Source organism: Malaya genurostris, chromosome 2 (assembly GCF_030247185.1).
Source record: "Malaya genurostris strain Urasoe2022 chromosome 2, Malgen_1.1, whole genome shotgun sequence".
Taxonomy (NCBI): domain Eukaryota; kingdom Metazoa; phylum Arthropoda; class Insecta; order Diptera; family Culicidae; genus Malaya; species Malaya genurostris.
In genome coordinates this window covers 23,658,871-23,685,412 of record NC_080571.1, presented here as the reverse complement: position 1 = coordinate 23,685,412, position 26,542 = coordinate 23,658,871, and the positions used below count along the sequence as shown (strand labels likewise).

The 26,542-nt window shown below is 37.7% G+C and overlaps 2 protein-coding genes across 5 annotated transcripts in view; both read left to right on the top strand.

Annotated features, from left to right (window-relative positions):
* Nucleotides 1-10,747, top strand: part of LOC131430220 (adenylate cyclase type 6) — a 387,241-nt gene extending 376,494 nt beyond the window's left edge. For all 4 annotated transcript variants that reach the window (XM_058594974.1, XM_058594977.1, XM_058594975.1 and 1 more), the window contains one exon: nucleotides 68-10,747. In XM_058594974.1, the coding sequence (XP_058450957.1) occupies nucleotides 68-324 (257 nt within the window). In that variant the 3' untranslated portion in view covers nucleotides 325-10,747. The remainder of the gene's footprint in view (nucleotides 1-67) is intronic.
* A 4,838-nt stretch (nucleotides 10,748-15,585) lies between these two features.
* Nucleotides 15,586-26,542, top strand: part of LOC131428350 (SET and MYND domain-containing protein 4) — a 12,749-nt gene continuing 1,792 nt past the window's right edge. The window contains exons 1-3 of the mRNA XM_058592252.1: nucleotides 15,586-16,255; nucleotides 16,313-16,679; nucleotides 16,741-17,659. Of these exons, the coding sequence (XP_058448235.1) occupies nucleotides 15,691-16,255; nucleotides 16,313-16,679; nucleotides 16,741-17,659 (1,851 nt within the window). The 5' untranslated portion in view covers nucleotides 15,586-15,690. The remainder of the gene's footprint in view (nucleotides 16,256-16,312; nucleotides 16,680-16,740; nucleotides 17,660-26,542) is intronic.

The following is a 26,542-nucleotide window of genomic DNA, read 5'->3' as shown; positions in this document are numbered from 1 at the left end:
AATTAATTGAATAGGATTTGGCTCTCCGAATTATTGGAATTGTAAGAGATTTCTCTTCTTTTTCCAGGGATAAACATTGGCCCGGTGGTAGCGGGCGTGATCGGAACTCGCAAACCACAGTACGACATCTGGGGTAATGCGGTGAACGTAGCTTCCAGGATGGAATCCACCGGACTGATGGACCACATTCAGGTGACGGAGGACATCTACGAGATCGTGAAAGACCAAGGCTACAGCCTGACCTGCCGAGGGACGATCAATGTCAAGGGCAAGGGCACGATGGTCACCTATCTGATGCCGGGCATCGTGAAGGAGCCGAACTAAAAGGCGGAAGATTATTGTTTTCGTTAGGTGCTATCGAATAGGTTAACTTACGTTGAAATTTACCGCGATACTGAAAGTATTCTAAGACATATCAAAAACTATTCAATCAACGGTTGGTGAACCGATCTATCAAAAAAAGAGTGAATTAGTATATGCTCAAACCGGCAGTCCTAGAATATGTCAAACTGAACTTCGTTTAGCTTTACCGAACCTATGTACAAATCAATTAGTGTTAGCACTCTAAAGTTTAGTTTAACGACAGCAGTTTAATTGCACATACATACAAACACAGACATACACGCGCGCAAACAGATCTGAAACATTTCATCTTGATACGTAGATCTATGCGAATAAGCTTCCGGCAGCTGAGTCTCACATCGTCGTTCAAAAGGCGTGACTTTCGGAAGTTTGCACTTAGTGGAACTTACATGCGACGGAAGGCTTGTTTCCATAATGTCGAGTCGTTGCAAAAGGCGCATTTAGAGTAGACCTCGTTATTCGGAAATTACTAACCTAAAACGCAATGGAAGGTGATTTTTTGCTGGTATTTTTCTGGCAACACTGTTTTTGACAGATTACCCGTGAATCATGAACTTTTTATCGAAAAATTGTGTTCAGCGACGAAGCTAAACGAAGCTAAAATTTCTGGTTACATGGATTTGTCAACAAGCAAAATTGCCGCATCTGGAGCAGAGCTAATAAAAGTCATTTTCATTGACTCAAAATAGACGAAAATGACGAGAAATTAATGTCACTCTCAGTTTCGCACGGAAACTATGAGAACAAAATCCATGTCCAGTCAATGACATAAGCGGAACAGTAGTTTCACTTTCAACATTGTGTTCTTTCTTTCATTTGCCCTTTCAGTCATTTGCGGCTTTCAGTGAAAATCCCACAGTATGCAGTGTCGGTACTCAACCGAAGCTATGAGAATCGAAAATAACAGGAAAAGGTTTCACAATGACTTTTACCTGTTGGTGCTCGAATTTGTAGTAGTTTTGGTTTCCAAAGAGGTTCTGGAATGTAATTACTTCGATTTGTCATATTTTAGTCTTTCGTTATAGCCAAGCGTAATAGATTTTCAATACATCGATGAAAGAATGAGAATAGAAATTTTGCTGATGCTCTCTGCAGACATAGTTTGGGTTCGTCTTGTCCAGGCACTTACCCAGAGAGGGGGGGCCTCCTCCCGAAATCGTACACTTTCAACGATTCATATATATTCATACTATTTAAACATTCAGTTTTCATACATATTATAATGCTTAAAATCTGTTTTGCCTTTCTCATATAGAAAGGTTATGCAATCACTGTGAAAACCGACTTTTGAACCGAGGCCCGGAGGGCCGAGTGTCATATACCATTCGACTCAGTTCGTCGAGTACGCAAAATGTCTGTGTGTGTATGTGTGTGTGTGTGTGTGTATGTGTGTGTGTATGTGCGTATGTGAGTATGTAACGTTTTTTTGCACTAACTTTTCTCGGAGATGGCTAAACCGATTTTCACAAACTTAGATTCAAATGAAAGGTCTTGTGATCCCATACAAAATTCCTGAATATTATTTGGATCCGACTTCCGGTTCCGGAATTATGGGGTAAAATGTGCAAAAAATTGTGAAAATAAGTGCACTAACTTTTCTCAGAGATGGCTGAATCGATTTTCACAAACCTAGATTCAAATGAAAGGTCTTGAGGTCCAATACAAAATTCCTGAATATTATTTGGATCCGACTTCTGGTTCGAGAGTTATGGGGTAAAATGTGGAAAAAAAAGAAAACATGTGTTTTAACTTTTCTCATAGATGGCGCGACCGATTTTCACAAACTTAGGTTCAAATGAAAGGTCCTGTGGTCCGATGCGTTATTCCCGAATTTCATGCGGATCCGACTTCCGGATCCGGAAATATAGGGTAAAGTGTGTTAAAAAATTGTACACCATCACTTAAAATGGGGAAAACCTTAAAAAGTTTTCTAAATCGACCTCAAATCTTTTCCAATTGATAGTTTTTATCAGTAGACGGTCAAACAAATCTATTTCGATTATTCGTTTAAGAAACGAAGAAGAATAATTTTGAAGAATACCACAGTATTATATAGGTATGATAGTATGATTGATATGAGAAAGGCATCATTACACCACTAGGTGGATTAAAACAGGTTTTTCTAACTACTGATAATTTATACAAGTTGCATTTCAGAAACAAACTAACAAGACCCCTATCTTTAAGCAATCTATAGCACAGTTCCACATCGTCACAGTTTTCACATCGTCAACACAAATGATAGTTTGAAACTCGTATGACACTAAGAATACAAACTGATTTTCATTTTTTTAGAAAACATTTTTGGGAGGCAAAAGAGGAATGAATATTTTGGTGTTGGTGCTCCTTCAGATTTTTCCGTGAAGTAGTGGATATCCTGCTGCTGTGTGCTAAACGCGCATACTCAGGACTAAAAAGATGAACGCGAGCACATTTCGGATGCATTTTCGGTTATGGTGATTAGATTCGGTTGAACATTTGGTGTCGGTTGGAAATTGTTTACGAAACCAGGGTCCATTATTATACGCCAGATAACAGAAAGATTATCCAACAATGGTCTGACGTCGGTATGAGTGCTCCGATGCGGTCTAGGGAGATTGAATAGAGCGGAAAGTTCATGAGGTCGATTCTCTGGGAATGTCACGGTGAAATTTTCGAGGACTACCTCGAAAAAGGCAAAATACCATTGGAAGCAAATATAAGTGTGCCATATAGGAGCGATTGAAAACCGAAAAAAAATGGATCGCCTGAGTTTCATTTTGAAGTTCTGACCGCTACTTACGGAACCAGAATCCGCCAAGACTCATCTACTAATATGACCTACAAATTGGAGTAATTTTGATGCGTGTCAAAAAGATCTATACAGTGAATTTTTTTGAAGTAGTGTATGCAGATGATCTCAAAAAATATCGTATCATCCTAAGCCTTGAAATGGACATTGAAAGGGTCTTATAAATATGTGTTCAGAACGGCATCCTCTTTGTTTTCGTCATTGCGAAAGCCTATGACTTCAACGATGTGTATTGCCTCTATAATGTTTATATTCAGTATTCTGGCGTTTTTGCATACGGAGTTACAATTGCTCTCATAAACCAACATGTTTCGCAAAATAGATGAGTATATCTTTAATATCTCTTTGTTTTGATCAACTCATTGACTATTGGTGAAAATAATTTTAACGTTCCGGGTAGATCAGTTTGTAGAGGGAACTTTTTTTCGAAGTTCAATTTATCCTATAGAATGCGGCCATGACAATTTCATGGATATTTGTTATCACCGTTTCATTAGTCTTCGTTCGAATGAAAAAAATATTAATCACAAGCATGCTAACTCTAATCAAAGAAAATGAGGAAACATAAACATATATGATGCTTTAAAAATTGGAGCACTCATTATCCTGCTCCGGAACTGTAAGTCGGATTCTGTTGAAATAGCATAGAAGTCTATGAAACCTAGAGACTTTCCTTTGAATTTATTGTTTCATTTAGGAAAATCGTCGTAATCATCTCTGGGAAATCTATGTAATCTCAATTTTGGAGTATTAGACCGCTACTAAGAAGATTTTTCTGTTGTACATCGTAATTTCTGATTGCAAATTGAACTTTTCAATACTCGTCTCTCTGTATTTCCAGACCCGGAAGTTGAATCTCGATGAAATTAAATATGATCATATGAGACTAGGACTAGGACTTTTTAATAGAATAAAAGCTTCTCAGCCAGCTCTGAGAAATGTGAATTATATTTTGAAATTTTTGAACGCTTTTTCTGGTGCCTCCGAAACTGCTATAATCAACCAAATTTGCAAACTAGAAGAGTTTACTAAATAGATTAAAACTATTTGACATCAATTTGAGTATCAATATGATAGGAGAAATGTAAAAGTCCCTTCCCCTCAACACATAGAACTTGCTGCTTTAATCCCCCATATTTCCGGTGGTATTATTCGTGAAATACCGATCGATATGTTGGAAAGAGTGTGCCGAAATTGAGCCATCTAAAGCGGAAAATTATATTGATCGTTTTATCGATTCCAATAAAGATTTCATCATTTTCTTCAAATTTTTTTGAAAATCAAATGTTATACCTTCTTAAAATTAAGGAAGAAAATTGTTGGAACATCCAAACATATTACGTTTAAAAAAAAATGTGATGGATTCGGCCTAATGCCAACTTTCTGCAGAGTAAAGGAGGGGATATCTTTTTCTAAAAATATTCAAAATAAAATCCAACATGAAATCCCCAAAGAGAAAGTTTAAAAATTGTTTAGTGTTCAAAACGTTATAACTTTGATCTGCTGACCTTCACTTAAAACCAGCAAAACAATATTCCCAAGGTTTCGAAATTTTCGTAATACTATATTCACACCTGCAGAAAATAACATGTTTTTACGATAGTAATATAAAGTTAAAACCGCACTGTTTACACTAAGATTATGTTATACGCAGGATATATTACTTGGTATTGACTTTGTTTATAAACAAACTGCAAAAATGCCTACGTCGCAGGTAGAAAAGAAAAAAGTACGTTGATAACATCCGGGAAATAAGAAATAGGGTACTTCTCCTAGCTATGGATGACGTTAGCGTTTTACGCTTATTACCAACGTTTCGGAGGTTTATTGCTTCGAAGAAATAAATATTTTTGTACAGCGAATTTGTACAAATCACGCGTTTTTTTTATAACGGTCAATAAGCCATCCATCAAAAATCACTTTGACGAGTAATTTCGAATGACTCGGCATTTGCTGAGAGTAAGTCATAATAGTAAACGGCAAGATACAGTTTTCTCTTTCGTCTGGTCTTAAATTTAATACTCTATCTTTCATAGCTCGCTTGCAATTTCTTTCGTAAGTGAAAGTTGACAGGTTGCTTATTGACCGTTCTAAAAAAAGTGTGAAATGACCAAAAAAAATCACGTCTTATACTATGTTCACACTATGAGGTAAAACAAGTTTTAACTCTGATTTCATGTTTTAAGCGAAATAACATGTTTTACTTTTGCGTTATTTCATATTCAGAAACGTCACATTAAAACATGTTTCCCCGAAATAACATGATATAATTGTCAGTAAAGCACAACCCTGCTAGCATTTTCCGTCACTTTACGACTATGTCAATTGACAAGCTGTTCAACAACAGCAGTTTTCCATCAAAGTAGCCATGTAATCATAATAAAACAAAACTGGAAACTGATACCAACGTTGCCAGGTATACCGATTTCTCGGTATTTATACTGATTTTTCCCGTCTTTACCGCAATACAGATATGTACTCCCAAAATACCGATAACTCACAAATCATACAGATAAGTACCGATTTTGGTTTTTAGCTTGAATAGACAAGAGAAAAGGTTGTCGTGGGACCTTTTTGTTTTGCTCACCTCTTGGTGACATTTTCTACTACTTATGTAGAAGAGACTCTGATACCGATATGGTACAGATAGATTTTTGCGCCGAATGCAAATTTTTGGAAAAACGACCTGGCAACGCAGACTGGTACAACCACTTTTGTTTTTGAATTAAAAGATAACGTTTTTGATCATTTGCTGCTCAAAAATATTCGAAACGTTGGCAATAAGCGTGAAACGATAATATCCTTTATAGCTAGGAGAAGTACCTGGCTTATTTCTTATTTTTCGGATGTTGTCAAAATACTTTTTCTTTCCTACCTGCGACGTAGACATTTTTTGCAGTTTGTTTATAAACAAAGTCAATACCAAGTAATATCTCATGAGTATAACATAATCTTAGTGTGAACAGTGCGGTTTTAACTTTATATTACTATCGTTAAAACATGTTATTTTCTGCAGGTGTGAACATAGTATTAATACAAAAAACAGAAATGATTGTACCAATTTCCAGTTTCGTTTGATGACTACTTTGATGGAAAACTGCTGTTGTTGAACAGCTTGGCAATTGACATAGTCAAAAAGTGATGGAAGCAGCAATTTTTGGACCGATTTTAAAACTTTTTTTTTACCATTAGAAAGTCAAATTCATTCGGAATAAAATCCATTTGAAACGATTGAAATATTCTATTCAAAGTTAATATAAACAGTTCCAACTAAAGTCTGTTGAAAAAAATGGGAACGCTTACTTTTGCAGGCCATATCTCAGCTGTTAGAAGTCCGGTTGGAAAAATTTGTTTATCATTAGACAGATACGTCTATCTCAACATAAATAAAACAGAAAACTTTTCATTTACACTTTGTTAATGAAAGTTATGATCACAAACGTAACCAAAAGTCCAAGCATAAATTATCGAAAACTTCGTATTTTCCACATATCATTAAATTCAAAGCGACGACATATGCATTTTTGTATACCAATATATTGCATTTGATTACGGGAAAAAATAGTTTTAAATTTACCAAAGAAAATCAAAAAATTAGATATTTCACAGAAATTTCAAAATTGAAATAAAATTACACCTGTTTGACGCTTAGCATGAACTTCATATCGAACATTTAGGCATTGTTGATCGATTGAATATTGCTTCACATAAAATTTTTAACAGATAAAGGGTGATTTTTTAAGAGCTTGAGAACTTTTTTAAACAATAAACCGCATAAAATTTGCAAAATCTCATCGGTTCTTTATTTTAAACGTTAGATTGGTACATGACATTTACTTTTTGAAGATAATTTCATTTAAATGTTGACCGCGGCTGCGTCTTAGGTGGTCCATTCGGAAAATCCGCTTTTTTATCGACAAATTTTGTTCAGCGATGAGGCTCATTTCTGGTTGAATGGCTACGTAAATAAGCAAAATTGCCGCATTTGGAGTGAAGAGCAACCAGAAGCCGTTCAAGAACTGCCCATGCATCCCGAAAAATGCACTGTTTGGTGTGGTTTGTACGCTGGTGGAATCATTGGACCGTATTTTTTCAAAGATGCTGTTGGACGCAACGTTACAGTGAATGGCGATCGCTATCGTTCGATGCTAACAAACTTTTTGTTGCCAAAAATGGAAGAACTGAACTTGGTTGACATGTGGTTTCAACAAGATGGCGCTACATGCCACACAGCTCGCGATTCTATGGCCATTTTGAGGGAAAACTTCGGAGAACAATTCATCTCAAGAAATGGACCGGTAAGTTGGCCACCAAGATCATGCGATTTGACGCCTTTAGACTATTTTTTGTGGGGCTACGTCAAGTCTAAAGTCTACAGAAATAAGCCAGTAACTATTCCAGCTTTGGAAGACAACATTTCCGAAGAAATTCGGGCTATTCCGGCCGAAATGCTCGAAAAAGTTGCCCAAAATTGGACTTTCCGAATGGACCACCTAAGACGCAGCCGCGGTCAACATTTAAATGAAATTATCTTCAAAAAGTAAATGTCATGTACCAATCTAACGTTTAAAATAAAGAACCGATGAGATTTTGCAAATTTTATGCGTTTTATTGTTTAAAAAAGTTCTCAAGCTCTTAAAAAATCACCCTTTAATTCTATCATATTTACTAAATATTTCAAAAAATTTTGTATTTATTTTTTGAATCTTAGAGTTTTTTGTGACTTGGCTAAGCACGCATTCAAGAATGTTCGTGTACCAACCGATTAAAAAAAAATTTCTTGATTTCGAGTAGTGGCAAGAAGCAAGATCTTGCCAGAAGACAACAGGATCCTTGTGGCTTCGAATCATGGGTAGAAGTCGTTTGTGAAAACATTCCTTGATGTATATTTCGGTGTTTATTGAAGCTGTGGTGATGAAGGGTTTCGAAATCTTACCGCAGCTACAAATTGCTTGCCAGACCATAGCCTTCTTACCAATTTTTTCGACTTCAATCGATGTCTCGGACTGATTTAACACTTGCCCTTCTTGCACCGTATAATATTGTGTACCCGGCAAGGATTTGTAATCGAGTTTCACGTAGGTTTCGTCGTCCATGATTATGCAGTTCAAATTTCCAGCAAGAATCGTATTGTACTGCTTTCGAACCCTCGGCTTGATCGATGCTTCTTGTTTCGGACTACGTTTTGGTTGTTTCTGCTTCTTATAGGTTCGAAGATTCAAACGTTCTTTAGCACGAAGAACATTTGACTTCGAAGTGCCCACTTTTTTGGCCACATCCCGAACTGAAACCTCCTTCTTTTGCTCGAACGCCTTCAGTACACGTTTATCCAACTGAGGGTTAGCAGGACCTTTTTTTCGACACGTTTTCGGTTTATCCTCAAAGGTGTTATCCTCACCGAACTTCCTGATCGCATTTCGCACGGCTTTTTCACTTACTCCTTCCATTTTTGCTATCTTTCTCAGTGACAGTCCGCGTTCTGTGCACCATTTGTACACAATTTTTCGACGTTGTTCTGCTGAAAGTCCTCGCATTTCGAAACAAACTAATGAAAACGAATAAACAACTGCACAAGTGGTTAGAGAAGAGTGTAAACAACAGGACCCAGCCAGATTCTGAACCATTGCGAAAAGGCAGCGGTTTTTAGTTGCTTCCATACTTTATGGGACAGTCTTTATTTTTATAGATATTTTAAACAACTCAAGCATTCGAAGGAAATTGCATCAGAATTGTTAAACGTCGAATAAATTTTTAGTGATTGGTCAATCAAATCAATTTTCTACCCTAGAAAAGAGCAAATCTGCAATAAGAAAGCATGCGTGCCAGTTTCATTTGTATTCACGTCATCCAGTAATGTTTTTGACAACATTTACCTATCTTTTCTAGTCAGGTTTCTCGTTGGGTACTGACGATAGTTGGAAAGTATAGGTTCATAAAAGGTCGATAGGTCAAATTAAAATACGGCAATCAGGAATGTGATATTGAAGCATCGATGAGTTTGGATCAGCTAACTTCCAAAGTATAGAAAAAGAACCTAGAAAATCGTCTCTGATATTCGATATTCGGTGATCTGCTGTACAAACTGCTTGCCAAATGAAGAAATACGCACATATTGTCAAGTTAGAACCGTTGGTGTTGAAACTCGCAGTTACGCTTATTAGTCACCAATTATTCCTATTTTTGACTGCTACGTCCCTACTTTCTCACTAAGAAAAATTAGCAGTGCAATTCAGCTATTTACTTCGACTGTTTATTTACAGTAGTCGAATTGTGAATTTCTGAAAATATGGTTATTCTATGAGCTCACAGCACCGAGCCGCCACATTTTGAATTAACTTACTCACGACGTTGAGAGTAAAACCAAAAGTGATGAAATGATCCACATGAGCAGACTTTTTTTCATTTCCTAAATGCCTTTGTAAATAATCAATTGGATTGCCATAGCAACCATTGTTGCTATAAAATTTGCCTAGGAAAATCCAAGGGTTACTGAGAACGAGTTGACAATGTGTTCAGAATACTTCATCGGTGTAAAGTTCCACTCCCTTAAGCTCAAATCGTATTTGGAAGGAGAATTCGGTTTACTGTCCGAATAACATCTTATCCTGAAAATCAAATGAATAAATTTTCAGGGAAAAAAACTCGACAGGGCTATTTGATTCCAACACTTGAAAACAACCCTTCCGTACGACAAAAAAAAAACGAAACATTTGTAACTAATGTCCTGAACTCACAAAACACAATCACTGAAACTGACTGATTTTCACTTATTTCCTAGCACAAGCGAAGTAAATACATTAGAAATACATGATATTAGTAGCAAACATCTGTTGTAGAAACAAAGTAAACATTAAAGAGACACTAATGAAACCCATTGCGAAAAAGGATGGGCTTCTAGATTAGAAAGAAAACAGGAAAAAAACCGACACGAAAAAGGCTGTCAATTACAGGGTGCAGAGCAACAAACAGTAGATCAAACGAGACCAATAACAACAACAACCACAGCAGGTTCGACGGAAAATTGCTACAATCAAACCAGAATGATAGCGAGGAAAGTACGAAACGAAAGAAAAGTTTCAATCAGTATTCAGGGAATAGAAGAAAAAAAAACGCGAGTGATGGGCAAGAGATATTTTTGGAACCCGCTTTTGATGGCCCTAATATTTACCGTTTAAACGTAGCCTACAATTACTAGGAAGCAAGAAAGGAAAGTAGGAAAAATGAGTAGATGAAAAGCCAAACAAGAAAAAAAAATACTGAAAAGAACGCAGCTGGACAGGTCCCATTGAAGATGATTAGCATCTCGTTCCGGGAAGGCAGTTGTTTATTGTGTAGTTGCTCCGTTGACGAAATGACAAAAGTGTATAGAAATGTTCACACCTGGGTTCGCAAACAAAAATACCTATCAAATAAGCAGATTTGTAAGACGAATGAAAATTAGTACGAAAATGAAAATATGTTAGTCTATAAATTGTTGACACTTGCTGGAATTTAAGACAAATTGAATGAATGGAATCAAACCAAAGATAACTAAAAACAATTGGATCGGGAAACATGTTTCCGAAATGGGGAAAATAGAGTATGTATATTCTATATGAACGCTTACGTTTGCAGTGTTTTGTTCTGTAATATCACATTCCTTTAAAGGGGGAAAACCTGGAGTTTTCATTGCTGGCCTTATGAGAAAATATTCATTTTTTTCCTTTTCAAACGATAAACGATAAACGATAAACGATAAACGATAAACGATAAACGATAAACGATAAACGATAAACGATAAACGATAAACGATAAACGATAAACGATAAACGATAAACGATAAACGATAAACGATAAACGATAAACGATAAACGATAAACGATAAACGATAAACGATAAACGATAAACGATAAACGATAAACGATAAACGATAAACGATAAACGATAAACGATAAACGATAAACGATAAACGATAAACGATAAACGATAAACGATAAACGATAAACGATAAACGATAAACGATAAACGATTTTCGTGGAAATCTGTTCGAAAAATGAAATGCTCAAAATAAATCGCTTGAGAAACAATTTGAGATACTGCTCGCAAAATAAAGCTAGGATGCTATTCATAAATCAGCTTGAAAAATGCGGATCGAAAAAATCCTGCTCGGGAAAATGTTCTAAAAATTTTGTGAACAAAACTCAAAGAAGTGCTCAAAAAGTGTTTCAAAACCCGTGAATAGCCTTGAAAACTTCTTGAATCAAATCCTGAAGAACTACTTTTTAAACTGCTTGAATAAACTGTTCGAAAAACTGTTTGAAAAAACTGCTTGAGTAGCTGATGAAAACTGTTTGAAATATAACTTGAAAACAACTTGATGAACTGAGAACTGCTTGAAAACTGATCGAGCAACTACTAAAAAATTGCTCTACAAAACTTCTGGAAAAACTCCAAAAAGCTACCTGAAAAAAAATAACTTGAAAAACAGCTCGAATAACTTCTAAAAATTCAGATTGGTCGAAAAAACTGTTCAAAATGTAGCTCAAAATACTACTCGAAAAAAAACATCTAAAATGCAATTCAAAAGCTGCTCGAATGTGATTGTTCAAAAATTACTCAAAGAGGTGCTCTAAACCCGCTTGAGGACTCGAATAACTGCACGAAAATACTGCTGGAAAAATTGCTCGAAAAAAACTACTCTACAAGTGCTTAGAAAAATACTTGAAAAAAACTGCTTGAAAGTCTGTTGTAGAAACTCGTCGAATTTCTGTGACAAACTGCTCAATAAACTACTAGGAAAACGACTACAAACTTGTTTACGAAACGGCTTTAAAAAACTATTCGAAATATTGCTCGAAAACACTGCGCGAAAAACTTCTCGAATCGCTTCTAAAAAACTACTTGAGAAAACAATTCGAAAAACTGCTTTAAAATATGTTTTAAAACAGTCCGGAAACTGCTCGCAAAACAGTTTGGAATTAATTGCTCGAAGAAACTACTTCAAAAAAAAAACTCCTCGAAAATATGTTAGAGAAATTAGTTGAATCACTGTTCGAAAAACTTCTCGAAAAACTGCCGGGAAACAACTGCTCAAAAAATTACTCGGAAATCCACTTGAAAAACTGCCCAAAAAATTTCTTTGAAAACTGTTTGAAAAGTTACTTGCTGTTTCGAAAAATTGTATGAAAAACTGTTTGAAAAACGGCTCGAAAGCTACTTATATGACTTTGAAGAACTGTTCAAAAACTGCTAGTAGAAAACGGCACTACTTGAAAAATTACTCGAAAATGGCTTACAAAAAATCTGCTGGAAAACTATTCAAGAAAACTATTCGAAAAATAGCTCAAATAATTGTTCGACAAACTACCCAAAAACTGTTAGCACTTTCGAAAATCTCGAGAAACGAAAAATGTACAAAACAACCACTCGAAACTACTCAAAATGCTTAAAAAATCAACTCAGCCAACTGTTTGAATAACTACTAGAGAAAATGCAAAAAAAAATACCTAAAAGTTACTCTAAAATATACTTGGAAAAACTGCTCGAAAAACTGTTTGAAAACAATTGCTGGTAAGCTGTCTAAAATTTACTCGGGAAATTACTCGAATATATGTTCGAAAACTACGCGATAAACGGCTCGAAAATTTGTTCGAAATTTTGGAATATCTACTCTAATAAACTTCTTAGCGAAACTGTCGAAACAAATGCTCGAAAATCTATTGAAGAAACCTGATCGCAAAAGCAATTCGAAAAACTGTTCGGAGGAAACTGCTCAAAAAATGATTGTAGAAACATTTTTAGAGACTGCTCGAATCGCTTTTCAAAAAACTGCTTAAAAAACAGCATGAAGAACAGCTCGAAAAACTATTCAAATAACTGTATGTTAAAATGCTCGAAAAAATGTTCAACAAACTTCTCGATAAACTGACCTATAAATGTTGAAAAAAAGCACTAGAAATGCTTGAAAATAAAACAGTTTGATTAACTGCTTGAACTACAATAACTGCTCGAATCAAAATACTACCCTTTTTTCTTATCAACTATTTATTTAATATTGGAGCAGTTGATTCTGAAAAGAATTTTCAAGAAATTTTATCAAACAGTGTTCAGGCAGTGTTCGAGCAGTTATTCGATTAGTTTTTCAAGCAGATTTTCGTGCCGTTGTTTTGGAAGTAATTTATCTAGTAGTTTTCTTGGGCAGTTTTTTCGAACGGTTTTTTGAGCAGGAATCAGAACAAATCGGCTCAGATGACATGTTCTCTTATTATGTGGTGATTTGTGCTTTTTAGAGCAACTTGTCCAGTGGTTGCTTCCGAGTTATTTTTACTTAGTTTTTACGAAAATCTGCATGAAAAACTAATCGCATAACTGCTCGAACACTGCCTGAACACTGTTTGCTAAAACTTCTTAAAAAATTCTATTCAGAATCAACTGCTCCAATAATCAATAAGTTGCTGATAGGAAAAACTCATCGAAAAACTGTTGGAGAGAACTAGTTGAGTAACTGCTAGAAAAAAAAACAGATCAGAGAAACTGTCAAAAAAATTGCTCGAAAATCTGTGGTAAAACCCTGCTCAGCAAAGCAATTCAAAAAACTGCTCGGAAAATTGCAGAAAACAACTCTAATAATTACTCGATAAACTACTAGACAAACTACATAAAAACTGCTAGCAGTACAACTTGAAAAAAATGATCGAAAATACTACATGAATAACTGCGCCGAAAAACTGCTCTATTAAAAAATTGAAAAACTACTGCAATAAAAATCTTAAAACTTCTTGAAAACCTATTCGAAAACAAACTCAAAAAACTGTCCAAAAAACGAAAAAACTTCTAAAAAAACTACTCGAAATGTTTTAAAAAGACTCAAAAAACTCCTCTAAGACTACCCGGAAAACCACTCTAAAAACACGGCACGAGAAACTGCTTAAAAACTACTCAAATAATTACTTAAAAAACTGATCAAAAATCCCTTGCACAAAAACGCCGGAAAACTCTTTGATGAAATTTTTCAACAAAGTATTCTGAAACAACTGGTCTAAAACAAGTCGAAAACCTGTTCAAAAAAACTACTCGAAAATATGCCTGCAAAACTGCTCGGGAAACTCCTCGAAAAATTACTTAAGAAAACTTTTCGAAAGACAACTCAAATAATGGCTCGATAAATTGCCTAAAAACTTCTCGAAAATAATACTAGAAATAAAAGCTTGAAAAACTGCTAAAAAAAACTACATGAATAACTTCTCTAAGTTTTCTTCGAAAAATTGCTTTAAGAAATAATCGAATCTGCTCAAAAGAAAAAAATGTCGAAAAACTTCTTGAAAAACTATTCAAAAATACTGCAAATAAATGCTCGAAAAACTACTCAAGGAACTGCACAAGTAAACTATTCGAAATTATTCAAAAAGTAACTCGAAACACTGCACGACTCGCAAAACTTCTCGAAAACTACTTCAATGGCTTCGCAAAGAACAGTTTGTAAATTCGGAATTTATATCGAGCAGTGTTCAGGCAATATTCGAGTGCCGTTGTTTTGGAAGTAATTTATTAAGTAGTTTCCTTGGGTAGGTTAGTTAGTTAGTTAGTTTTTTATTTTAGTCCAGTTTTAACCTATCGGTCATTCACCGGGGGAACTTAGGTAGGTTTTTCGATCGTTTTTTTTGTGTTTTTTCTCGAGTAAATTTTCCGGTAATTGCTTGCGAATAGTTTTTAGCAGTTTTCTCGGATAGTATTTTGATTTGAGCAGTTTTTTCAGTAGTTTGAGCATGTATTTAAACTGTTTTTTTTTTAAGCATTTTTAGAGCAGTTTGTCGAGCAGTTTTACGTACAGTTAATTGAACAGTTTTTCAAGCTGCCTTCCACGTTGTTTTTCAAGCAGTTTTTTGTAAAGAGATTGGAACAGTTTTTCAAAGTGTTTCTTCAATCATTTTTTGAGCAGTTTCCGAACAATTTTTCGAGAACTTTTTCGAGGAGCTTCTAGAGCAATGATTTGAGCTGTTGCTTCCGAACAGAAAAAGTACCCAAAAAAACTGGCTAAAAACTATTCGAACAACTGCTTGAAAACTGCTCGAAAAATTACAATAAACTCGAGAATCGAAACTGGTTGTGAAAACCGTACCAAAACTGTTCCAGAAATTGTTCAAAAATTTTGCACAATAAACTCCTGAAAGAAATTGATCGAACAAACTGCGTTCATGATTATTTCTCATGAAACAATATTTATTTGTTGCTAAAAATATTGAATTTCATGTTGTTCTAAGTTTTAATCATGTGAAAATGTTTACATCGACGTTTTTTCGATCGAACAAAATAATAATTCGATGTCCATCTGATGCGCAGATCCACTGGCGCTGAACCAAACTGCGCATGATTCGAAACCATGCAGTTCTAGTACACCACATAGTAGAAAGAAACACCGGTAGCATATTTACCACTTAGCTCCGTAGGAAACTGAACGAAAACATACCGCCTGTTCACCACTCTCTTCTAATAATAGCTCTCGGTCGGAGTTGTAATTTCCACAGTCGTTCTAGTTTGCACCGATCTACCACAGAAAAATGGCCACCATTGATAACGATCCTCTGTTTACATCGCTGTGCAGCTCCAAAACCCTCCAATCCCAGCAGGAAGGCTTTTTCAGTAGCTTCTACCAGACGGTAGCGGAGAATTTCACCGGTAAAAACGAGTTCTGGTTGCGGGATGTGTTCGGCAAAGTGCAACCCGGGGACGATTGTGCAAAATTGCAGCTGCTCTTCGAGGATCCGGTGGTTTGCTTCGAGGTTCTCGGAACGTTGGAACACGTGAAACCGGTGTTTCGTGGGAAGGATGCCAAATTCAGCTGGCAACGGCGGGAACAGGCCCGAAAGTTACTCAACGAAGGCAAAGTGCAGCAAGCACTGCTCATGGCCAGTCAAGCCGTCATGAAAGCTCCTCCGCAGGGTGTCGATCAACAGATCGATCAGGGAATGTCGTTGGCTTGTGCGCTGTGGACGCGGTCAGAGGTGCTGATTCGAGCATTGGATGGTCGGCGAGCGCTGGTGGATCTGCAGATGGCTGCCAAAGCAGGTTTTCCGGTGAAGGAAAGCGGAGAGTACTACGGACGGATGGCCAAATGTTACGCCTGTAAGGTGACGATTGGCATGGTGTTCAAATGCAAAACTTAATACAAACTATTTTCAGTGATTGGTGAGCCGAAACGAGCGGAAATATCGGTTAAATTGTTCCACCAGCTATCCGGTTTAAACAATTATGCTTTGGGACGTCTTCGCGAAGATATCGAAGATTTGAAAGTTCTTAAAGCGGAGGAACTCAAACCACAAAATACGGAAGTGAAACTTCCACAACTGGCAGGTGGAACAAATGATTCTTTGAGCTGTGCTTCCGCAAAAATTGCTCTCCGAGGAAGTCGTGAGAGCGAGGAGAAAGGTCAATACATCGTGGCCGCCGAAGATTTGAAACCGGGTGAGACAATCCTGGTAGAGCCGGCTTACGGTGCTTGTCTCTATCAGAAGTTTTTCGGAACTCACTGCAATCAGTGCTTTGCTAGGTAAATGTTTTTGATTTAAAAACTGAGCTTGTTTTAGTAAACACTAAGAGCATCATTTCAGATTGATAGCACCAATGCCATGCCCGGAATGCTGTGGAGTAGCGTTCTGCTCGCCGGAGTGTCGCGATCGTGCCTGCTCGGGATATCACCGCTTCGAATGTCACTATCTGGATCTTATGATCGGTTCCGGAATGTCGATTCTGTGCCATGTGGCACTGCGCCTAATAGCTCAAGCCGGAACACCGGAGAAAGCCATCGAATTTGGAACCGAAATACGGCAAGCCTTGTGTGCGCATTGTGAGTTCCGCGATCAGGAGGATTACTTCCAACGGGCGCTGATGGCTGCCTTTCTGCTTCGCTGTTTGCAGAAAGCAGAATTTTTCGGTCGACGCAAAACAGAAGCTGCCGAACCAACGCCCATCGAAACCCAGGTGGGTGGGGTGCTGTTATTTTTACTTCAAGCGCTTCAGTTCAATGCCCACGAGGTCTATGAAACTAAGATCACCGGCGATCATCGCATCGACACGGCCAAAGTACAGTACATCGGGGTGGCCGTTTACAAAACCGGTGCCTTGCTAAATCACGACTGCTATCCCGGAGTGTCACGATCGTTTTTCGGAACGACCATGGTACTGCATACCAGCCGAGCGATCGCCAAAGGGTCGGAAGTTCCGGAAAACTACGGAATGCACTTTTTGCGTCAACCGATGGCTTTGAGACAACGGAATCTTCGGTCGCGATACTGGTTCAAGTGCGACTGCAAAGCGTGCTCCGAGGATTGGCCGGTGATGGAGAAATTATCGGGCAAACCCAAGCTTCGCTGTCCTCAGCCGGGTTGCACCGGTGTAATCAACTATCCGCCCAAGAAAACCATGACAGCCAAATGCTGGAAGTGCAAGAAGAATGTGGAACTTCAGGCGTCCATCGGAATACTTGAGCAGTGCGAAAATATCTACGCCCTTGGGGCGAAACTGATTGAGGTAAGTCATTGCTGGGACTGATGATTATGGGGGTAGTAGATTCTGCAGATTAAACTAAACCGAGCATGAGTTCATATCATTAGAATGTAAAGAGAGAGAGACGACATCTCATTCGTAAGGTTGTCTATATTCTTTAGCTTAATGTTAGAATTGGTTCCTTTGGAATGAAACTAACAGAAAACATTTCTGTCAAATGCAAAGCTGTCGTTGTTCCTACTGGTGAATCAAATAACATCAGATACACGTGTTTGCTTCCTTTTCACCTTTTGTTTATATATATAAAAAACTAGCTGACCCGTCGAACTTCGTCTCGCCCAAAATTTTTTTGTTCGAATTTATGTTTTCGGACAGCAGAATTGTCAAACGACTAAGTGCTTCACGTATGTCTCTATTGTTTTTCTGATTACTTAACCTACAATCAACGGAATGCGACACACACGCTTTAACTCAAAAAAGGAGTATCACGAAACATTAATGTGAAAATGTGAAATACTTATATTAAAATTGAGCAAATGCACAGGTTGTCATCTCATCCTTTGAGTCAATGGACTGAACAGAGATCCTTCTCTAACGGCTTCGACGAAATGGATATAAGGTGCCACGTTTTCCGTTCCAGATATGACTCTTACTCTTCGATAAAAAAAAGCTCTCTAACCATAATGTTGCATTGATAAACTTAACACAATGTTGCAGAGCTTCTCTTCTAGCGCTGTTCATTCGGTAGAGTAAGATATATTTGCAATTTGTTTTTAGCCCAAGTAACCAAAAATTCGTAAAAAAGGATTTGGCTTAAGTAGCATACAAAACATTCCCAACAGTCCGTTTTGAAGGAATTACTTAAACTTGAATGTTCGCCCGACGCAACAGAACAAACTTTGCAGAAGTTTCTTGTACAGCTTTAAAGCAGCGAGAAAGTTTTCTGGGAACATTTTCTGTACGTTCTAGTTGCTAAAAAGTACCACGCGTACATTAAAGCTTTAATAAACTCGATACTTTTCAGGTACTGTGGAACTTTTGGTTGCTTGGAGAGACGACGCTTAAATTTTAAATTTGATGTTTATCTTACCAATTTTAACATTCTTCACAGAATATGAAATAGAAAATGGCAGTCTCAATCCATTATGGTAATCATCTTGAACATTGATCTAATTGCCACGTATTATGTGTACTTAGTGTAATCTAAAACATTCGAAAGTAAAATGCAAGCAAGATCTCTTAGTTTGACCCCTGCGCTTCTACAGCACAATCTTTTCATTGATTCATTCAAAATTATTCTGATTTTTTAAACTCGCGTTCACAATGATCAATTCATTATTCATCTGATTTCATTACACACAATTCTTTAACTGGATATCAGAACTTTTCTTCTACCTGTAGCGGTCAACTGAACAAATGTCCGTGTGTGTGTCTGTATGTGTGTTGTCCACTAAGAGGGCGAGATCTCAGAGATGGCTGGATCGATTTTGATTAAACGAGTCGCAAATGAAACATCTCCCCTTCACCCAGAACGCTATTGAATAGTTTTGAGATCGGATGTTTACTTTTTGAGTTATACGAAGTTTTATGTCAAAATATTTAGTTTTTTGACAGTATCTGTCACATTTGACCTTGAAAACAGAATATGTTTCTATACTGGGATTCCACACGGTAATACCTATCCAACAAGCCACAGAGTGTTAAAAACCGTCTATTTTCAACGGAGATATCGACATTTTTGTATAAGCGACTTTTTCCCCTATTCCAGCAGTAAAAGTTTTGAGCGCTGTCTGGCAAAGAAATGCTTGGGAGCAACATAAAACACGATTTTTTATACTGTTACATACAATTGTTTCTAAGCACCAAAAAGACTGTGTACAGCATCCTGCTTCATGACAATTTGCCTCGGTTCGTTTTTGGCAACATAATCTTTCGAATACGGCATATGTAAACAAGATGATATCAACATTTTCGAGTTAAAAGTAATTCCATAATTATATTGATTTAAACTATTTACAGCAATAAAACCTGGAAGAACATGACTTCCATATACCATACGACTCAGTTCGTCGAGATCAGCAAATGCGTGTGTGACAAATAATTTCAATCAATTTTCTCGGAGATGGCTAAACTGTTTTCTACAAACTCAGATTCATACAAAAAGTCGTACAATATGTGATATGATATGAAGTATAGCCACCATCAGTTCAAGGTCTTGCCAAGGGATGCGGGTAGACTTACAGTAGCCCCGATATGATTTATCCATTCACCTTCTTACTATAGCTGTTACCGAAGAGCGAACAAAATAAATAAGTCCTGTCTCTGAGCGTATCTTTTTCCAATAAATCATCTTTTCTGTTAGTTTTTCATTCATTTGGCTTCTCCAATACATATATGTTTTCGCTCAGCCATTGCAAAAACTGAACTTAGCTATGGCGGCTTCACATCAAACCAACAAAAATTAATAAATCGGTGGAAAACAAATAATTTCTAGAGTGACCATGTAAATAGAAGCGGTTAGTAAAATCTTCTTTTCGGCCGATCTTGTTAAAGACTGTCCCAGAAAGTATGGACGCACTTTGATATACTGATAATATTAGACTACAACAACAGAATATTATTCTCAACATTTGCTACTTAGCCATTGTAGACTAGCTGGAGCACCTTCTTGCGAACGTTCCTCATTAAATTCCGTACAGACTTCTTGGCGACAAGTTTTGACACTTTTTTCCAATCTTTTTCGAACTGTTGAATGGTTTCGGCTGCCGAGACATGTTTCCTAAGATGTGCCTTCGTTAATGCCCAAAATTCCTCAATTGGTCGAAGTTGTGGGCAATTTGGTGGATTCATGTCTTTTGGGACGAAAGTGACATTTTTGGTAGTATGCCATTCTACCGTTGATTTCGAGTAGTGGCAAGAAGCAAGATCTGGTCAGAAGACATCAGGATCTTTGTGGCTTCGAATCATGGGTAGAAGTCGTTTTTGTGAACATTCCTTGTTGTATATTGCACTGTTCATTGAAGCAGTGGTGATGAAGGGTTTCGAAATCTTACCGCAGCTACACATTGCTTGCCAGACCATAGCTTTCTTACCAAATTTTTCGACTTCAATCAATGTCTCGAACTGTTTGCGAACACTTGCCCTTCTCGCACCGTAGAATATTGTGGTCCCGGCAAGGATTTGTAATCGAGTTTCACGTAGGTTTCGTTGTCCATGATTGTTGATTGTATAGGTTCGCATTCTTTATTCCCCACAACTTCATCTTCTGAAGAATCATTTGTCAGGTTAGCTTCATTGGACTCGTCCAACACGGGTTCTTCGAACACCTGTGGGTCTGGGTTGTCAACAGGAACATTGAGAGCTTTTGGAGCCGTCAATCCGAAACCATCGAAAAATACTGAAAGCGGTGTTGGGTTACCTACTGTACTGGGTTCAGGAACTCGAGCGTTGAGTTGGTTTGCATGTGACCATATCAGGCGATGTTGATCCTCCAGGAAGACATTGTAGTTCACGGTTCCGATTTTCTCGATCACGGTTGCTGGTTGCCACTGCCATGAATTCGCTCGATGTACCTTTACGTAGACGGTATCTCTGTGCTGAAATGCCCTTTTTACTGCGCCGTGCTTTTTGTTGAATGAGTTGTTCTGATTCTTCCTGTTTCTGAATGTGGAATCAGTGGAACGTTCAGTCGGTTTGAGCAATGACGCTACGGTACGTATTGGTCTGCCGAACATCAATTCAGCGGGCGCTTTGCCGTTCAAGTCACTGGTAGGAGTAGAGCGGTAAACATTCGAGAGGGTGTACTGTGCTTCTTCGAGTGCTTCTCCTCCCGTGCGCATTTTTCGAAGGCTTCTCTTCAAAGTATTCACGAATCTTTCGGCTAAACCGTTGGATTGCGGATGGTACGGAGCGATACAAAAATGAAATGGCTGGAAAATTGAGTTCCATTGTCGGACACTATTACTTCTGGATTGCCGAATGTTGCAAAAGTTTGAATCAGTAGTTTGATGGTGGTTGTTGTTGTCGTCGATTTTGTTGGATGTATTTCAGGCCATCCTACGGGACCTGCGTAATCGATATGTATTCTGGACCAGGGTTTGGCAGGAATCGGCCACGACTCTAATGTCGTCTTTGTAGGAGTCTTGGCTGCTAATAAACATGGCGTGCAGTGTTTGACGTAGTCTTCAATGTCATTGTCGATACCGGGGCAAAAAACAAAGCTTCTAGCTATTGCCTTCATGCGTACCATTCCGGAATGACCTCGATGGAACCGTTGCAGAATCCTTCGTCGGAACATCTCAGGAACTATGACTCTGTCGCCAAACATTACACAACCGTCCACTAGGCTGAGCGATTCTCGTCTGTTGTAATATGGTTGAGCTGCAGTGGAAAGATTCTTGGAGCAGGAAGGCCATCCGTCACGAATGTGTTTGATAACAGTTTGAAGTGCGACATTTGTTGATGTTGCTTTCTGCAATGCTGCAAATGAAACCGGAACCTTTTCTGTAGCGTCGAAAAGCATACTTGATAAGTCTTCCTCTAGAGTGAGTGCTGCGAGTTAGCAGCAAATTTGACTGAAGTGCTGTCTTGAATTCATTAAAAGCGCGTTGGCACTCTGGAGTCCATTGCCACTTTGTTTCCTTCTTCAGCAGCGTGTCCATTTTATGACGTAACTCGTGCATGTTGCGAACGAATCTTGCATAGAAGTTGACCGCTCCTACACGGAAAAGCCAGCGATCGCAAAACAACTAAAATATAATTTGTTTTCTGATTTTGATTGGTTAAAATTTGGTACAACTAATCGACTGTTGTTTTAACTAATCTGTCATTTTTGATTTATCGTGCTGTCAGCTTAGCAACGAAAACACGCACCACAAACAAGTAATGAAACATTTCAGTTGAGCAATGCCAAACACCCTGAGCGAACAATGAATCGTTTCAATGAGATGTCACTCGTGCAATTTAGCAAAGACAGAATCCCAGCAAAGTTACTTGTATGCATGAACGCAAAAAAACGTCTCAGTTGTTTCAACCAATTATTCAGTTATTTGAACTTAAAACGCGAATTGCAATACATATTTTTTACTGTTAGCCTCTTCTGGGGGCAGCTAATTGTTCACTGCTTGAACAACTAAATTTTACCTATTTAACTGCTTATATCTTTATCACAAAACTCACACAGGACATGGAAATGAACCAAAAGATTACAATTCTCAAAAGAGACACGGAGAACCCTTCGATCATAAAATTGCGATATCGCAGTTTTTGATTTTTGCGATAGTTGATTTAACTAATTTCTTTTTGATTCAACCAAAATGGTTTTTGATTTGCATATATTCAAGTAGTTGAAAAATATGTTGTTTTGAATGCTGTCAAATACCGGAGACAGTTGAAAGCAAAACAATAATCGCAATGCAAAATCAACAACTTTTCTAGTTGAAATCTGATCGCGTCGCTTCAAAATGTCAATGAAAACAACATCGATGGTTAAAGCGTTTGGTGAAATTGTGTTCATTCGATTTGAAAAATTTATGATAACAAGTGTTTATCTAACAGCGGTGTTGTGTTAAAGTTAACCTTGTTTAAGATGAAAAAGATCTAGTGACAAATTAGAAAATGTTAATGAATGATCATCTCGTAATCTTTCAGGTATGCGCAAAAATTTTATGCTTCAAATTCGATCATTGATTTACTTCCAGCAGACTGTTTTACTTCCAACTGTTTGATACCGATGATGATGTTCATGCATTAGCAATAAAACGATTTTTGACATGAATTTAATTCATAAAAGTAACAAGAGCGAAGGGTTTCAAACACACAGAGGCGCTGCGATTGAATGCACCTAAGCTCATATAAACTGAGTAGAATTATCAGTGCATAACTTTAGTTCAACCGTTTGAAGGCATCATCTTTCAATACTCATTTTTTCACTTTCAATACTCATGTCTAAAACAAATAAAACCGATTTATTTTTCAACTAACAGAATTTTGTTTCAATAACAACACCAGTTCTTTAAACTAAAATATTTGTTGAAATTGAAAGGTATGTGTCCTCACTAATTGACAGCATTTTTTTTTTTTCAAACAGTTAAATTAGTTGTTTCAACCATCGTTTCTGCTAATCGAAAAACAAAAATGACAGTTTAGTTAAAACAACAATCGATTAGTTGTACCAAATTTTAACCAATCGAATTCAGAAAATCAACTAATATTCTGGTTGAAATGGGATCGCGGGTGGTTCCGTGGAACTCACCAGAAAAATGGTCACAGGGAATTAGGAAATTTTTCCTTCACTTGCAGAATGGCTCGCTGGTAAACTTAATGCTACAGATACACTTTCAAGAAAATACAAATAGTACCACTTCACTTTAGCAGCAAATTTTTAAGCGTTAAGCGATTTTAATAACATTGACATGAACTGTCGTAGAATACATTACTCTCAGATGAAATTAAAACATTTATACTGTAGGAATATCTATTTAACACATGGAAAACTTGTTTCACAATTAACTGTTATATTCTTCTGCATACTTTCACTTACATAAAACGACCACTACGTAACTAACAAAAATGACGTTCATTTACCATTGAAAATTTTCAATATGAAACGCTTCTGGTGAAATGAAGAGGTTTTGTTGTACTGCCTTTTGCTGTCTTCGTTCTCCGCCAAGTGACAGCATTTGAATACAGCAATTTCGGTTACCTGAATGGTTATGTCAAGATCAACAGATATGTTAGTTAAATCAACAACATATTAGTTGAAATAACCAGGGCGTGAAACAACAATTGCAATATTGTAATTTTGTGATCTGCGGGTTCTCCGTGTAGGTACGACCGTAATTCGGGAACGTTTGTCGGGGCAGGAAGTTCAGCAATGCTCTTCAACTTTTCGAGATTAGGACGAATGCCTTCTTTATCTACCCAAATAGGCAAGTTGCGTTTGAAAGAGATGGCACTTCTCAGCTTTGACGTGGAAACTATATTCCTTCAGTCGCTGGAACAGTAAGTTGAGTGATGCTAGATGCGACTTCATGTCCTTTGAGAATACGATAACATCGTTGATGAAAGAGCGAACACCAGGTACATCTGAAATCATTCCATCCACCAAACGCTGGAAAGCTCCTGGAGCGGACTTTACTCCTGGAGCAAGGCGATTAAATTGATACAGACCACGATGCGTGTTGATGGTGAGTAGCTTCTTGGAACTATCATCAACTTCGACTTGTAGATACGCATCGGACAGATCAATGCTGCTGAACACTGTGCTGCCATTGAGTTGAGCAAAAATTTCGTCAGGAGTTGAAAGCGGATAGTGGTTTGCCTCCAATACTTCGTTAAGTCCCGTCGAGTAGTCCGCACAAATGCGAACCCGTCCGTTTGGCTTGTGTACCGCCACAATAGGAGCAGCCCATTCGGAAAAGTCGACTGGCTGTATTATACACGATGTTTCCAACCGTGTTAGTTCGGCGTCCACAAATGAAAAGCTATTAAAGGGAACCGGTCGCTTGGGACAGAAAATCGGTTTGGAATTTGGCTTCAGAAAGAGCTTCACCTTTATTTTCCTGCAATGCCCCAAGGCATCGTTGAACACTTCTGCGTGCTGCGTTTTAAATTTACAAATTTGCTGCTCTACCGATTCTGTTTTTACTTGATTGCAGACCGAATCGATGGGAGCTGACCACAACTTGAAAAGCTCGATCCAATCGATACCAAGGATATTGAGATTGACAGACGTTGTGACGAAACATCTTCCTTCTGTCGTGAATACAACTTACTTTACTATGGGGCGCCATGTCAAAATTAGTCATATGGAAGAATGGGCAGAACTTAATCGTGAATATCTCGACTTGTATCAATGGCAGCAACATAATTCTTTCACTATTTCATCAAAAATATGATCAGGAATTTAGGATAATATTTTGAACAGTGTGAGATAATCACAAACAAATCAAAAATTAAGTTTTCTCAAAATTTGAAAACATCGCGGAAAACTCTTTATTTTCGCTTGGGTTTTTCGCGCAAGGACGACGATTTTGAGATAGTCAGCACATATCTTCAACTGAACGTTATAAAAGAGAAACCGTGATCGAAAATCGATCATTTCTTCTTGTGCGTTGGATGGAAGCAGACAGCGGGGGGAGAAGACGCATTCAAACAGCGGCATCGGAGAGCGCACCTTCTGCGTGGTTAAAAACCTCAAACGCTCAGGTCGTAGTTCTCATTTGCCTTCCGGTCGTCAAGGCAAGAAGAGGCATTAAACCAGTTCCGCATCATTTGGCACTGCGAGCGGATGTGTTGCGGCTTGTACGCAAAGCTAGTTTCCTCAAACAAGAGCGATTGCATCATACAACAGAGTCTCTGGTCGTTTGCATTGGAGAGAAAGGAAACGAAAAACGAAAAGTGGACAACATTATATAAAATCAGCCGTTCTAATGGCTCTAAATGTTATCCAAAGAAATATTAAGATTAGTTCTTTGCAAATCGATGGTAAAAATCACCAGTTTAGTGAAAATCCAAAATAACTTGATTTGCTCCGTGCACGCTGTGCGAAAATCGTTCGAGATAAATGTTCCGAACTGTGCTAAATATCGTAAAGAATTCAACAACAACAATTTCAAAAAACTCGAGTAGTGAAAAGGGGGAAAGTTTCACAAGTTTCACACAATCGATCAGCTATCAATTCAAATTCGAAAGTATAAAGAAATCGTGTCAGTTTTATTCGTATTCACGACATCCAGTTATATCTCTGACATTACACACCCGTACTTTTTTTGTGTTACCGTTGATGGTGACGTCGCAATGAAACTCACCAAACAAATGAAGCGGCTTCCCCGATGCGTTCATGGCTTGAATCGTTGGTTTCTTGATAGAAGGTTTACCTAGTGAGTTCCAGGTTCGCTTGCTGTG